At 47.9% G+C, this 16,237-nt stretch overlaps 2 protein-coding genes across 3 annotated transcripts; one reads left to right on the top strand and one right to left on the bottom strand.

Moving 5' to 3' along the window:
• The first annotated feature begins 6 nt into the window (after window positions 1–6).
• Window positions 7–7,037, top strand: cnga3a (cyclic nucleotide gated channel subunit alpha 3a). Of its 2 annotated transcripts, none has more exons than XM_062450757.1 (9): window positions 7–329; window positions 1,988–2,139; window positions 2,337–2,453; window positions 2,823–2,951; window positions 3,264–3,323; window positions 4,042–4,269; window positions 4,465–4,566; window positions 4,674–4,780; window positions 4,886–7,037. In XM_062450757.1, exons 2-9 carry the CDS (start codon window positions 2,039–2,041, stop codon window positions 6,274–6,276), a joined length of 2,235 nt encoding a protein of 744 aa, XP_062306741.1. In that variant the 5' UTR covers window positions 7–329; window positions 1,988–2,038; the 3' UTR covers window positions 6,277–7,037. The 2 variants fall into 2 exon arrangements, with proteins under 2 accessions (XP_062306741.1, XP_062306740.1); XM_062450756.1 differs by having other exon boundaries at window positions 2,778–2,951.
• Window positions 7,038–8,513: 1,476 nt separating this feature from the next.
• Window positions 8,514–15,842, bottom strand: ube3a (ubiquitin protein ligase E3A). Its single transcript, XM_062450588.1, has 11 exons — window positions 15,608–15,842; window positions 14,925–14,966; window positions 14,351–14,637; window positions 12,796–14,033; window positions 12,423–12,567; window positions 12,114–12,319; window positions 11,733–11,897; window positions 10,919–11,074; window positions 10,744–10,817; window positions 10,479–10,622; window positions 8,514–10,108 (listed from the first exon to the last, which is right to left on the bottom strand). Coding segments are annotated over exons 2-11 (2,538 nt in total). The 5' UTR covers window positions 14,927–14,966; window positions 15,608–15,842; the 3' UTR covers window positions 8,514–9,987.
• Window positions 15,843–16,237: the final 395 nt, after the last annotated feature.

The raw sequence follows: 16,237 nt of genomic DNA, 5'->3' as shown, positions 1-16,237 counted from the left end.
TGATAGGGATAAGACGGGAAAGTTCTCGCTAATTAATATTCAACAGCAGAGGCCCATGATTGCATTGGACTCCTCCCACCTTTTGAGAACACACGTTGAGCTGTCCGGTGTCCACGGTGCTGAGGTTTTCCGGTGAGCTACACCGAAAGTCACGTACGAATTATACGACTTAGGCAATGGAAAAGTAGCGTCTTTACCGACGGACAATAAGGAAATACGGATAAGAAATTAACAGGATTACAATTGTATCGGAATGGAATAACTGTAGTTTGGGAGGAATGACCTGTACCATCGATATGCACAAAACAGCGTAAGAAGGCTACATTCAGGTGAGTTTAAGGCTTCAGACTCCGATGAAAAAAAGTTTGTATTGTTTTTCTGTCAAATCCGTTGTTTCACAAATTTTTTTCGAAAACACCCTGACAATAAATGTACGCCGAGACAATCGCATTATAGCTAATTTTGTTAGTGTTGTTATTTTAATTATCCTACAGTAATTTTTCATTTTGTGAGAAGTAATTGTTTGACATTAAATCAGGGACAAGGACACCAGGCAATTGCAAATATTATATATGAGCAGGGCTATATTCATCTCCATAAACTATCCCTGCAAGATCTTATTTAGACGGCCTTAGCTCCACAGTATTAGTGCTAATCTGCAGCCACACGTGTTACAACCGTGATTTGTTACACCATAAATCAGACAGCAGAACCTGTAAGTAAATAGACATCCTCGCCATGGTAACGTGTCATAGAAGGTCCCATCAACAAGACTTTAAGCAGTTAAATCAATGAAAGGGGGTTTGGGATTATAAAAAATATGACACTAATATGGCTCCCTGTGGAGTGCTGCTTGTTCTCTCTCCTTTCCTCTCTGATGCAGGTGTAGGGTATGACACGTCATAAACCATGTTGTATTTTTGTGTGAATTTAGACTTTATTCACCTACACAACTTCATGAACTGATAAATGGACCTATTAGAAGTTGGATTTAGTGCCAGTTTAAAAAAAATGCATGTATTGTCCTTGCTTTGTTCTAGTGGCTACTAGTAATCCAGTTACATTGTTACTGAAATTATTTCAATAACAATGCATTTCTAACTCGAATGAGAACAATAACTAGTAGGCCCCTCTTGATTTCATGCATTTATTCATGGGCACATATCAATCAGACAGTGTTGGCTACATTACAAAGTTTGCTTGCCAATATTAATTAGCCTAATCCCATCCCAAACCACAACAGCACCAAACATTGTTTGCAAGAACATCACAGGTGTACACAGGTATACATAACAGCCCACCCACGAACAAAGAAACACACTTGAAAACATTGTTTCTTTCTTTCCATACTGCTGAAAAGCTCAACCAAGTTTATTCATGGAAAGGGGCGCAGGTTTGTTTTCAAATGAGGGTGAGGATGCTTTTTTTTTATAACTGAGGATGTGGCCGTTAAATATAACTTTCTTAATAGAAAGTGTGGGGGGGACAGATTTGCCGTTTTCAAAAAGTGGGCGGGACATGCCCCACCCATGTGTAATGAAAGCTACACCCTGAATAATTTACATATTCACGTCCAACAATGTGCATCATGTCAGATATACAAGTCGTTACCCAGCACATAACCTAAAGAGAGGGGTAACACATGCTGTAGGGCCATAGTGTACTTACTCTAAAGCTGAGGTGATCTTTGTGAGTGACAGGGCACTGATCTTGTTTAGTGTTTAGGACATAATCAGGATGTATTTTTAGGAGTGGGACGTAAAAATACATCCTGATTATTTATAGTCTCTCAGATAGCTACATTGGGAAAATAGGTTTCAGCCAACACATCAACTACATGTCAGACAGTGTCCAATCTAACTCTTAGGCTTACAGCTATTACCAGGTGTCTTTGGCACTTACAACCATGATCATATGTGACGTTGGGACATTGTGCTGGGTTTTGTGACAGTGTTGACCCCAGAGCTGTGACTGGTGTCATCTACAGTGTTGTACAAGGCTGGATGTCCCTGGGCTATACAGAGCCTGAGGAGAGACCATGGCCAAGATCTGCACAGAGCAGTCTTACCCCACACGCCATCGACCATCCATCCGCACGCCGGATGCTGAGCTGGACGACGTGGAGAACGGGACCTACAGGTCAGACTTCACCACGGGGGCTGCCGCAGCAGTCGAATCAAACGCGCCCAGTGATTTCACACTCATTTGTGGTTTGCGGGAGGTGTGAGACAAGGAGGACTGCCTCATCGAGACGGTCGGGGTCACGCGTGTGTATAACGGTTAAGTCTGTAGACGGTGGCTCGACTGTCGCGTTTCCTTTTTCCCGTCTCCTCCAGGGGGCGCTCTCTGTGTGAGGACAACTCCTCAGAGATGCAGGGGGTCTTGTCTGTGGCCACCAGCAGGCTGCCAGAGTCTCGCAGAAGTTCCTTTGCGGGGGCCGGCGCCATGGCCAGGTATTCAGCAAGACGCCAGATCCCACCAGCAGTGTTGTTTGATTTCAGGCAGCTTTGTTGAGGCCACCTCCAACCAGGGGCATAGGTTTGTTTTCAAATGTTGGAGGGACAGATTTTTTGTAATAGCCGATGATGCGGCCATTGTATGACTTTCTTAATGAAACATGGGGGGGGGGGGGGGGGACAGATTTGCCTTAAAAAAAAGGTGTATAATGAAACCTACGCCCCTGCCTCCAGTGCCAACCACCAGTCCAGACACACTCATATCAGAAACCACGACGTTTTGTTACCGCGTACCTTCTTTTTCTCCTGCTGATCTCCTAGGCTCTCTCACTTCCTGTTCATGCTGCGCAACTGGGCGTCTCACAGAATGCAAGGCGAGGTCGAGCGACCCGATTCGTTCCTGGAGCGCTTCAGGGGCCCCGAGCTCAATGAAGCCTCCAGTCGAGAGAGCAACGCCCAGTCTCTGGGCCACCCCGATCGTCTGAGGAAGAGAAAGTATGTTTGTCTTCAACTGTTAATGTTCCCATAACTGCCCATAACACTGTTCAGAGAGAGATTATAGAGTTCGTAATGGTCAAAATGGTGAATAGTCTAGTGCCTCAAAGTAAACCTTCCTCCCTGGACGTGGAATAGATATCTCGTGATCCGCTGCACCTCTCATGAGTCTTGACCTGCCGTGTAACCGTGTTTACAGCACCACAGAGCACAAACAGACTAGTGGGTTGACAATGCCTATCCTATTCAGATGTCTCACTCATCTGTGACACGGTATTATCTAAACAAAACTCTCTTCAATCTTTCTCCAAGTGCTGTCGGTCACTGGCCACTGGCCACTTACAATATGAACAACTGCAACAACACAGACGAGTAAGTCTCCCATACTGGGTCAGCAACTAGGAGACCAAACGTAGTGGTCCTGGAGTCATTCTAGAACCCATAGACCTTTCTAGAAGGCATGTAGCCATCTTAAAATCGGTACTGTTCTAGAAGCTATAGACAATGTTCTAGAAGCCATATCATGTTCTGGAAGTTGTGTAGTCGTTCTAAAAGCCATATAGTTCCAGAAGCTGTGAAGTTTAATGTCTGCTTGGAAAGTGCCAAGAAATAGCTAGCTATGAACCATAATAGAGAATACTAGTATTATAGTACAGTATTGTCACAACACCTATCAAATGACATGGTAAGATGTTGCTTGATAGGTTTACCATACCTTATTATCTAATGCTAGAGATGCTTGACTCTGTGTCCCTTATAAGTACATTGTTGGTGCTGGTTATACTGTAAAGTCACCATAGTATAAACAAGAAAAAAAAGCCATGTTTTCGTAGGTGGCATACTCAGGTGGTGTCATGTTGCCATCTAGTGGCCATATGTGTGGCCGGCACCCTAACAGCTCTAACAATGTCTGAGCTAAAACCAAAACCTAACTTGATTAGAAATATCCAGCCTCCACCATACCCTCTATATCCTGACTAGTTACAGCTCTGTAGCATGGTCCCGTATTTCACCCACTGTAGTCCATGACAACGCCTCGTAGGTCCCCTCTCTCGTCAACAAGATGAAAAGCAAAACGTGTTATCCGTAGCAAAAAAGAAGACAAGAAAGAAGAAATAAAAAAAGATGATGAGAAAAAGGACGAGAAGAAAGAGGACGAGAAGAAAGAGGGGGATACGAAAGAGGATGAGAAGAAAGATGAGAAGAAAGATGAGAAGAAAGATGAGAAGAAAGATGAGAAGAAAGATGAGAAGAAAGATGAAAAAAAGGATGAGAAGAAGGATGACAAGAAAGATGAGAAAAAGAAAGTGGAGCCCCCGTAAGTATCTCACTGCCGTATCCGAACCATAGCTTAGAGCTCGATACCAGGACTGTGCAAAACACCTGTGAAGGGTAGGATTTCCACATTCCAGTGTGGATCATTTAAACGTGACCTCTGTGACAGCAAAATAACAAATAACCCTTAAAAATGTTTGGATTTGGGACTGTAATTTCACCAAAATATTGATTTTAGGAAAGAAATTTGGATCATGGACCCCGCTAATGATAACTACTACAGATGGCTGACCATCATCGCTGCTCCAACATTCTACAATCTGATGATGCTTGTGACAAGGTATCATCTTTGTTTCTCTTTTCCTCTCCTCTTTTCAGCTCTTCATCTCTCCATCTATCAGGTTTCCATAGTGACCCCAATGGGATTGTCTTTTTCCTCTTTTCCAGGGCTTGTTTTAATGAACTTCAGAACTCTTACACGACTCTATGGATGTTTTTGGACCTCACCTCAGACATCATCTACTACATGGACACGTTTGTGAGGTCGAGAACAGGTCCGGTACTCTTCCGTGCTGCCTCTCTAAGATCAACCGAGCCTAGACTGAGGTGCATTTGATATCACACAGTTTTCACAATTTTGTTTCCCTTACCTCCGATAGGTTTTCTGGAACAAGGCCTGATTGTGAAAGATGCCAAGAAACTGAGGGCAAAATACAGAGAAACGCCTCAGTTCAAATACGACATATTGTCAATGGTCCCCACAGACATCCTGATGTTAAAGTTCGGCTACAACAACCCTGAGCTACGCTTCAACCGCCTTTTCAAAATGTCCCGACTCTTTGAGTTCTTCGACCGCACTGAGACCAGGACCAGTTTCCCCAACGTCTTCCGTATCAGCAATCTCGTACTGTACATCCTGATCATCATCCACTGGAACGCGTGCATCTTCTTCGCCATCTCCAAAACGATTGGTTTCGGCACAGACACTTGGGTGTACCCCAACATCAGTCACCCAGAGCATGGAAGACTGATCAGGAAATACATCTACTGTCTCTACTGGTCCACCCTGACCCTGACCACCATCGGGGAGACCCCGCCCCCGGTCAAGGACGTCGAGTACCTGTTCGTCGTCGCCGACTTCCTCATCGGCGTGCTGATTTTCGCCACCATCGTCGGTAACGTCGGCGCCATGATCTCCAACATGAACAAGTCGCGCGCCGACTTCCAGGCCAAGATCGACTCCATCAAGCAGTACATGCAGTTCCGTAAGGTCACCAAGGACCTGGAGGCCCGGGTCATCAAGTGGTTCGACTACCTGTGGACGGAGAAGAAGACCTGCGACGAGAAGGAGGTGCTGAAGAACCTCCCGGACAAGCTGAAGGCCGAGATCGCCATCAACGTCCATTTGGACACCCTGAAGAAAGTGCGCATCTTCCAGGACTGCGAAGCCGGTCTTCTGATTGAGCTGGTGCTGAAGCTGCAGCCGCAGGTGTTCAGCCCCGGGGACTACATCTGCAAGAAGGGCGACATCGGACGCGAGATGTACATCATCAAGGAGGGGAAGCTGGCGGTCGTCGCGGACGACGGGGTCACCCAGTTCGTGGTGCTTAGCGACGGAGCCTACTTTGGGGAGATCAGCATCCTGGGAATCAAAGGCAGTAAGGCGGGCAACCGGAGGACCGCCAACATCCGAAGTGTGGGCTACTCTGACCTGTTCGCGCTGTCGAAGGACGACCTGGTGGAGGCTCTGACTGAGTACCCGGATGCCAAGAAGGCCCTGGAGGAGAAGGGGAAGGCCATCCTGATGAAGGACAACCTGATCGACGAGGCGGTGGCAAACGCCGGGGCCGACCCCAAGGACCTGGAGGAGAAGATCGACCGTCTGGAGATCAACCTGGGCACCATGCAGTCCAAGTTCGCCAAGCTCCTGGCGGAGTTCTCCGCCAGCCAGATGAAGGTCAAGCAGAGGATCACCGACATGGAGGCCACAGTCAAGTCAGTCCGCCCCGAGGATCTGTCTGAAGTGGTCGCGGACAAAAAGACCCAGTAATTTCACAGCAGTTTACCCAGAGACTTAACAGTATAAAAGAAGCAAGATTTTTGGTTTTCTAATATACCTATTAATAGCTAGTTTGATACTTTTCGACTGTACCCATTTATATCCATTTATACATTAAAACCGTGTATGTATATTATCATTCATGCAATATGTATTCTTTGTGTGAAAAAAAGAATGTGTCAAAACGTTGCTGTACCATGTATGCAGTGCATATACATTGCGGTATGCTGTGATTAAGATGTACCAAGCACCCTGAACCACACCGTGGAGACGTTACCTGCAGGGACGGCAGATACATTTTGAGGAGTAGAGGACCCACACTTCGTCAAGGACAAATCCATCAAACAACCATAAGTGGTTTTGGGAATGTACAGTTTTCCTGTCATGCGAGTTTAGTTCTATGAATGAAATGTTTCACAATTGATTGATTTCCTGTATGTGTCGATGCATTTCGTGTGACGTGTTTGAGCCAGTGTGTTCACGTGGGTTCATTACCCTCTCACAATAGTCAGACTCTGTGGGCTGATCTGTTCACTGGAGGAAAGGTCAAACGATGTGAAGGAATAACACAATAGATACGAAAGGCTCCCAATTCATGTATGTCCCACATTGTGTGCTTGTACAGTACTCATGAATTTAAGCTACACTGTCATCAAAGCACGCCAATGTCTAATAAACGACGCAAGTATGAAATGCAATGTTGTGTTTTAGCAGATGTTCGTATCACAAAATATTGAATAAACGACTTAAAAACTGCATTGTTTGTTGTGGCGGGTTCTTTGCTCAGAGTGTAGGGCTGCATTTGCGGTGTTCCCTGATAAGTAATCACTAACCTGCGTGGAGAGGTACTGTAAATACAGAATGAGTATGAATAGAGAAAGGAGCCTATTCAATCTTGTTGTCACGATACGGGACCAGCTCCTTCCCCAGCAACAGAGTACAGATCATGTTTTGGTTTCAAGGTTGTCAACACGGCTCAAGGCAGAGCCAGCGCGGCGTCGCACGACCGAGAAGTTTGGTCTGTAAAGACCATCGGACGCGTTGCGAGCCATGCCTGTCGGGTGGAGAACCTCCACCTCTGAGCTGTCTCACCCAGTCACCTTGTTCCACTGGAGAGAGGCGGCTCTGCTGGAGAAACACCTGCGCTCTCTGGAGATCCTGAAGAGGCAGACGGAGGCGTCCATCTGCGCGGAGCAGCGCGCCGTCCGCCTCCGCTTCCTCGCCAAGTTGCGCGGGACGACGCGGCGGCGGGGTGAGCGGGAGCCGGCAGGCGGAGACCTCCTCCACCCTGGCCTCCGCGAGCAGCGGCCTCCGGCCCGGGGGGAGAGCCTGCGTGTCAGCACCGTCGAAGGTCGGCTTCACGCCGACGACCTCCTCCTCCGTCGCGAGGCTTGGTTCTTGTGCGAGGAGGAGCGCTAGCCCACAGGAATGGACCGGGCCAGGGTCAAATCTCCAGAGAACACACAAACGGAGTCGTCCACGGGCCCCAGACCACCCCTTCACAGCAGGATCGGGGATATCGACAGCAGCTGTGGGAAGCGTCCCTCAGCCCCTCCGTGAGATCCCTCCGCTAAAGCGAAGGTCACATGCTGAAGGTGGCGACCTTCTGAGCCGCACTGACAAACGCCCGGCCATCCATGGACACGTCCACCCAGGGCCGGACGAGGACGGCGGAGCAGCAAAAGACCTTAGTGAGAGGATGAGGCTATTCATAGGGCAGGTGAGCGTCCTGGGGCAGCAGAACCGCCAGCAGGGGGCGATCCTGGATGACTACTACGCCCAGAGGCTGCGGGCTGAGGCCAGGCCGAGAAGAGAGGAAGCCCAGGACGTTGAGGAAGAGCTGGGCCACTGGGGGCCTGTGGGCAGGGGGGAGGCCTCCAGGAGTCTTACCCTGAGGAGGGTGAATGAGTCGGCCTCTGGGGAGTACCTGGCCCTGGAGCACTACAGAACCCAGCAGACCAGGGAGAACCTGGTGGAGAGCAACTGGGAGAGAAATACCTCCAACTGAAGCCCCGGGGCTCGCTGTTGACTTCTCTGAATACAGTGTGGTGGTTTTAGGTAGGTTGGAAAGTTGATGTGACACTGGACGGCTTCAAAAGTCGACTCAATTATGTCATGTTTTCCTCCTGCATACATACAGTGCTTTGCTTGTTCTGGAGTTCTCGGAGTGTTCTAGAATGTATGGAGGGAGGGTGTTCTCACTCATTCTCTCACTTGTATGACATCAGTCAAAGAATGTAGTCACTTTTAATCCGTTTTGCAGCATTTATACACACAGGTGATTTATGATGATTTAAATACACATTCTTGTCTCTCCTGAGATAGGCTTTGACCGAATAAAACAGTTTACCAACTGTACATCTCCATTCTGTGACCAATATACACACACTGTCTTTTTGTGGAGGCCGAGGAGGCTTCAACGTGTGCAGCATAACACATAATAAATCAATCACAAAAACATATCTAAAAACAATACGAACCAATATGAAGAAAACAAAACGTTTTCATTTTCCAAGCATAAGAAGCAGTCTCTCACGTTCAGCTGTGAAGTGGTGGCAAGTACTGCAAAGCCACTTAAGTCAGATGGCAAAGACAGTTGCTACAGTACGTCAGTATGATATGTAAAGTGAAGTGTGGTAACTAAACAGCATAGTCATTCTGTCATGGCATAAAACAGAATACAAAAAAAAGAAAAAAACACTGGCCAGGATTGATGGCGGTGTTAAACAAATACCTCACACACACACAAAATAGGTTTGAATCCGACTCTAATCACCTCAGGGAGCCCGTTACGATAGTAAGATGTAGGACTCCAGCCAAGACTAGTAGCTTGGTTTGCTAAAGTCACATTACCGGCATAGCAGCACCATAAACAACCCTTGGGACAGTGGGTCTGTGTCCTGATTACAGCAGTCCTACGCCTCGGACCGCACAGATGGCAAGAGAAAGGGGAAGACTTCAGGTCCATCTACAGGAGAACATGTTCCTAGAGAGACAGACAGTATATATATATGTATATATACTGTACACTGTACCGTTCACTGACCTGCTAGTTAAGTGCACTTTCACAGTTTCACGACAATCAGATACGGTTGAAAACTGCTTGAAATTTTGCTTAAATTATATTACACGGCAAAAAACTAAAACTCCATTGAAAAGAAAAGGGGGGGGGGAAGCGAACTGTCTTTGGAAAACATTGAAGCAGTAACAGGGTTGGGTGTAGGGTGGGTGGGGGTGGTTGGGGTCACAGTCATCCAAGACCTGGCACAGAACGACCTGTTTGAGCAATGAGCAAACCCTTCAACAACAACAAAAACGCAACGGGGGGCGAGGAGGCAAGCAGCCGACCAAAAAATGTATCCGACATATCAGCGATAGCATTTGCTGCTTTACAGTTTTGCATTGTTAACAAAACCAGCTGAATGCTGGGTAAAAATATATATATTTTGAATCTTAAACTTCTCAATCTTTTTTTCTAGGAGGTTTTCTCATTGTTCTCCTTTTTCAAATAATTGCAATCATACTATAGTGTAGGTTGCCAAAGTGTCCGCGTGTGTGTGTGTAGTGACAGTGAGGGGTATTCAGGCACAGGATCACTGCAGTTCTTCCATTTCAACCCACTGTACTTCCCATCGTTGACTTTTCCCTCTTCTGAAGATAGCAAACTGCACCCAGGAAGTGTTCACAGGCTCGTCTGTCCAATCACAGCATCCCGAATCCTTTGGCATAGGTGATGGCTTTGAGGAGCCTCTCTTTCAGTTTCTCCTTGGTGGAGTACTCCGGAAGTAGCAGTGCGTTGAAGCAGGTATGAGAGGTGGGTAACCTGGAGGAGGAGGTGAGAGGGTGAGAGAGAGGGTGAGAGAGAGAGAGAGAGAGAGAGAGAGAGAGAGAGAGAGAGAGAGAGAGATGGGAGTGAGGGAGTGAATCAGAGAGAGAGATGGTGTGGGGAGGGTGAAAGAAGATTGAGGGAGGGGGGCGAGGGAGGGAGAGTGAGTGAGACACCGACAGATAAATAGACCGAGAAACAGAGTAAATGAATGAGTGAGGGACAGAGTGAGAGATGGAGAGGAAGAAGATGGGGAGGGTTGGGGGGGAGAGATGGAGGAGGGGGTGGAAGAAGAAAAGAGACAGACTGAGACCGAGATGTAGACGACCAACCCACGAGCCCACGTCAACAAGGGACCGGAGCTGACCTGTCTGTGTCAGGGCCGTTCTTAGCGATGATCATCTTCAGCTTTCCCAGGCCTCCCACGGGCGCCCTGTCTGTGCCTGTGGTGAACTGGAGAAACAGCCTCTTCTGCTCCACACCGAACAAGTGCACCGTTTCCCAGAAGTCTCTGCAAGCAAGCAAAATTAAAAGAAATAAAAAACTTTTTCCATACTTGCTGGTCAAAGCAAAAACCAAGCTATGTTAGGGTGTAATGACAGGAAATGTATAATAATAACATATATGTTTACTTGATAATTTGGCAATCTTTGCTGTAGCCGCCGTCATACTCTGTGGTCTCTTCAAGGGCCTCGAAGTCAAGATTCTATGAAGTCAGGGGAGTTGCAGTTAGCAAATGCTAACAAAAGATAGCGTCGGAGAAAAAAACAAGACCAAAAGTGCTTTCTCTGAGATGACTCTCCATACCCTGCTTCCACAGATGAGCAGCTCCACTTCCTCCGGCCGAAACAAATACTTGAGCGGAGACTCGTTGGTCACCATGTGGAAGCCTCTCTTGAAGGCTCTGAATTGCCTCTCCACGCTGGTGTTGAGGGTGTACTCTGCATACAGACACACAAACTCCTGGCGGACGAACACAGACAGAAACAAATCAGTAAAACAACAACACAATGTCAACACTTCGAAGGCGGACTACTTCCCCCCCCCCCATCTCTCCTCTCTCTCTCTAGCTCTTTCTCTCTCCGTCTCTCCGTCTCTCCCTCTCTCTCTCTCTCCTCCCTCTCCCCCCCTCTCTCTTTCTCTCTCTCAGCTATCGGGGAAAGCAGGGGCAGGAAGCAGCTTGGCTCCCAGACAATGGAACACATCAAACAGCACCAGCCCCTCTTAAAGGCTCTCTCTCTCACACACACACACACAAATGCCAGCCAGCCAATGAAAACACGAGGTACAAAAGCACAAACAGAGCAAGACAAACAGGACATTCCAGCTGACGGCTGCCCTGGATTCCTCTCCAAGAGAAGGAGAGAGAGAGGGGGGGGGGGGAAGAAAAGATAGAGAAAGGGAGAGAAAGGGAAGATTAAAATGAGGGAGAAAGAATGAAAGGGGAGAGAGAAATAGAGATGGAGATACAGAGAAAGAGAGAAGTGAAATTAGAGAGAAAAAGGTGGGAGAAACAAAGTGAGGCAGAGAGAGAGGTGAGGGTCCGCTGTGAGGACACCTGAATGAGCCAGGCTGATAAGACGTTTCGCACGTTTCCCGGTTCGCCCAGGAATCTACGCACCTTTCTGTTCTCGTTCGTCACCGGAATCTTCTCTCCGTCCTCCCTCAGGTCGTACGTGGTGGGCTCTCCGAACAGGTCGGTCTGGGAGATCTGGAAGGTGAGCATCATGTCCTCCTCCACGTTCCCGTCGTACTCCAGCAGCTGCGTCAGACTCTGGTAGAGAAGCTGCCGGAAGGCACGACACAACTTATCAGAGCCGCGCCTCTTCTGGGGCCACTCATCATCCGAGCACCTTCACACACACACACACACACACATACACGCGTACACACTGACACACACACCTAATCACCTCTTCAGCTAACGGTGCATGTGAAGTGCGTGTGTGCGAAGGTAGGAATATCAATGGAGGACTCGGAAGATTCCAGCATGCTACCGTACTGGATGCGAGTCAGCCAGGTCCAGATGGGTCCCCTTCTTGCCCATGAGCTTCCTGTAGACCACCATGGGGAAATGGACATCCAGGATGCAGTTGTTGTAAATCGCCAGTCCTAGAACGATCCCGATCAGTGTGTACTGGGCCTCGTTCTCCAGCGAGGAGGGGTTGAACCAGAAGAGCTTGGTGTCGTCGTCGTACGTGAACATCCCTGAGGGGCGAACGCCACGGACAACACGGAGGGAGGAGTTCAGGAAAAGGGAGGTTTGGACCCAGAAACTAACACGTGATGTCTGTCAAGATACAATTCTCACCAATATCAATGTTGAAGATTTCCTCCAAAACCAACTGAAAGAACTCTTTGGAAACGCCTCCCTCATCTACTCCTTGCTCCCCCTCGAACTCCACAAACAGCTGCTTCTTCAGGTCTGAAGGGTTCTCCATGGAAATCATTTCCAGCTGAAACACGCAACACAGGCAACACGGTTAGAGCACTTGGGATCATGACATTGCAGGTTCAAATCCCCCCTGTACCATATTTTGCTCAGGAGAAAAGGGTCTACAGGCAGACTATAATAATAATTATTAGATTATTCTTAAATTAAATAATAATATTATATAGTATATAATATTAAGGGATAATATGACATGATTATCACCCCAATGCTGTTACTCTGTGTGGCTTACCCGGACCAGGGCGTCATCGATGATGTGGTCTCTCCTCACTTTGAGCCTGAGGTAAGGGTTGTGCTGCTGGCCCTGCACCATGCTGTAGAGCGCCGTGATCCTCCGCTCGCTGTACATGCGGATGCGGTTGTCGTAGTACAGGCCCTGGTTCTTGGTGACGGCGTTGAGGATGAACGGGCAGCTCTGGAAGGAGAACTTGCTCTCCGAGTCCACCTTGAAGAAGGTGAAGTCCTTGTCCATCTCCACCACCTCGTTCAGCGGCTCGTTGACAAAGTCCTCGAAGGGGACGAGGGGCGTCCGGCAGTCCAGGGTGCGCACGCCCAGCTCCTTCTCCAGGAGGTCCACCCGGGGGCCCTTCCGGTGGGTGCGCTCCTCCCCCAGCAGCTCCTGCAGGGTCAGCTCGCTGGACTCGAGCTCCTCGTCCTCCTCCTCGTTGTGCCCCACGTCCAGGTCGCCGGCCAGCACGTTGGCGTAGAAGACCAGCTTCAGACACTTGACGGCGGCCACCACCGCCTCGTCATCGTTCACCAGGTTGTCGCTGTCGTACTCGTTGCTGATGACGGTGAAGGTGATGAGCTGCTGGAAGGTCTCCATCATGCGGCGGATCTGCGAGCCGGTGTACCGGGACCACAGGCGCGTCAGCCTGGCGAGCCCAGGCAGGGGGAGCTTGCTCATGGCCTTGCAGAAGACGGGCATCGCCACCTCCAGGTACTCGGGGCTATGGAGGTTTCGGTTCTCCATCACGATGATGAAGATGTTCAGATAGTTGGGGTCGGTGTCGTACACGTCCAGGTAGGTCAGGTCCAGCTCCAGATTGGGAGTCAGGTACACCAGCGCGTTGAGGAAGGCCGCCTCGGTCAGCTCGTTGGACAGCAGCTTGTCGTAGACCCTCCTCACCGCGTCTATGTCCACGGACACGTCGAAGGGGCCCAACCTCAAAGGGATGCTGTCCTCCCTGGAGGGCTCCGCCTCTGCCGCCGCGAAGGCTCCTGACCCCTCCTCCTCCCCCGCCGCCGTCAACGTCTTCTCATCCTCGCCGGCTTCCGTTTCCTCGTCCCCGGAGAGGCGGGATCCGCGTCGGTCCTTGCCGAAGACCCGGTCCTTCCGGAAGCTGTGCACCAGGGCGTCCGCGTTGGAGAAGATCCTGCCGATCACCCGGATCATGGGAGAGAAGTCGCCGGTCACCTCGCAGGCGTCCATGATGTTGTACACCGTGTGTTCAGTCAGGTAATGCACCTCTGAGGACAGATCCAGCAGAGTCAGTGAGTAAACAGGGGTGAGGAATAACAGAAAACTATTTTAGGATAGGTCATGCAGTAAGTGAAAAAGAGAACAGTTAGCTATATTTATTGTTATTACTTAAATTTTCTTTAGTGTATTGGAATCTTTTGTAGGACCTGGAGTGGGTAAATGGGGGTGAGAGGTTAAAATAATGTTGAAAAAAAGCCCTTATTCATTTGACCTGCTAAACAAATATGTATATATATATATATATATATATATATATATTTGTGAAAGAAGACACATGCAGGGCGTTTCGTTCATCTGAGGCTACCTTTGTAGTCTTCTCTGGCACTCATCTCGCTGTCGCTTCTGGTTAAGGCAGGGTGGATTCCGTTGGCTCCGCCGTCCGGATGGGCACCGTCGTTTGGGGGGGGGGGATCACAAAGTTTGGCGTTAATCTTATATAGCTCCAGTGCCCTGACGGCGGCTGCGTTGTTATCCACGGGTTGAAAATCAAGACACGATGCACAGAATGTATTTGTGCAGTCCCCATTTCCACAGCCCTCGGTTAACTGGCGAAAGTAGCGCTCGATTAGATGCTTTGCAGTCGCTTTCTTCCTGCACAAAACATTCAAACGGGAAGGCAGAAGGTTTAATGCAGTGTCGGAGAGCAGACTTTATTCATAGTAGCTCTCCTCATACATCCAAATTAGCCATTAAAACAAATCAAGGATGTTTTTAAATGCCCTTCACTGGCCCATGTTGCCATCTAACGACAGACACTTGTCAGACTGTCACTGATGGTCCGGGCCAGTGTCCTAGACCAAGCACATCAAGACAATGGTACAGTACGAAACCATGGCAACAATGGAATTAGTAGTGGCATGCCAACTAAGACTACTTACATTCGGCTTGATTCAGAGTCTCTTGTGATATTTGATGGTACTCTGAAATCACAAGAAAGCAATCTTAAGAGGTATAATTTCCTGATGTGTAGTACTAGGCCTACATGTTAACCCACAGTATCCAAGCTATTGCCATAAATATGGTAGGCCCAAACATGTTAATTCATGGTATCCATTGCCATACATATGGATGCTAGTGCCAGTAGACCAACTGAATGATGGAAGAATGCAAAAGTTTGAACGGCTTCAATTTCTCTAGCCCTCTTACAAGGTCATAGCCCTTCAACACAACGGTCTAAAAACTTAATTCTCGACTTGTTGACACAATTCCCCCCTAGTTGTCACATTCAGCATTGCTTGGATACACTGTCGCCTTGGCTAATGCTGCTTGAACATCATGTTGCAACAATGTTTACGGTTATTGGTTCACATCGCACATGCACAGTTTTGTCAACAGGGAGAAGAGGGGAGGGGAAGGGGGCAATGACATTTTTAGCCGCTTATGGCTAATTCTAGCGATGTCCTCCAAGTCAAATCTCTCTATTTATGAGACAAAAAAACAACACGAGGGCATAAATGACAACAGTATTTACAGCGGGGGTGTGAACTAATGTACTAAATAAGGTCCAAACACAAATGTAGAGAAGTAACGAAAGGTTGTATGCTTATATTTTTCTACCGACCTGTCAAAGTACAGTAGCTTCGTTTACTGGGGACTGGTTTTTCTACAGCGGTGCGTAAGTCCTCTCCTTGACAGTCCTCCACAAATTAATTCACGTTGAGAACCAGTGTCCTTTCGATGTGGATTTCTGTTTCTCTTTATTTCTGATAATACTGGTATTTTATTTAAATCTAAGATACAGTACTTTTGTTTTGGGGCCTGAACTGTCAAGTCACGAAATGTTCACTGCCATTTGAGTAAACACTGAGATATCCCATCGTGCAATGCGCGACTTGTCAAAAAAACGTCCAATCAGAAATCATCTCATGACGACACGATAGATGGGGGGCCTTGAATAGTTCTGTGATATTAATGCCTACATTGGATTAAAGCTGGATAATGAATTAGTAAAAAGTTGTGTAGAAATTGTTGCACACATTACATTTCAATTTCAAGAGTGAAATATGTGTGTGTGTGTGTGTGTAGGGGGGGGGGAGGTGTTGAAAAATATGAATGGATTTATCCTTTTCCAAAAATAGATCAAAATGCATATCATACAGTCCTTCAAAAATCGTTCTTGATCGCAACCTGTAATACTAAATATAATCAGAAGATGGCAGTGGTTAGTAATGACCACAATCAAAGCCAGGCA

The sequence above is a fragment of the Osmerus eperlanus genome, chromosome 24 (assembly GCF_963692335.1).
Source record: "Osmerus eperlanus chromosome 24, fOsmEpe2.1, whole genome shotgun sequence".
In the NCBI taxonomy this organism is placed as follows: domain Eukaryota; kingdom Metazoa; phylum Chordata; class Actinopteri; order Osmeriformes; family Osmeridae; genus Osmerus; species Osmerus eperlanus.
Note: the sequence above shows the minus strand (reverse complement) of the source record. Positions and strands in the feature narration are given on the sequence as shown.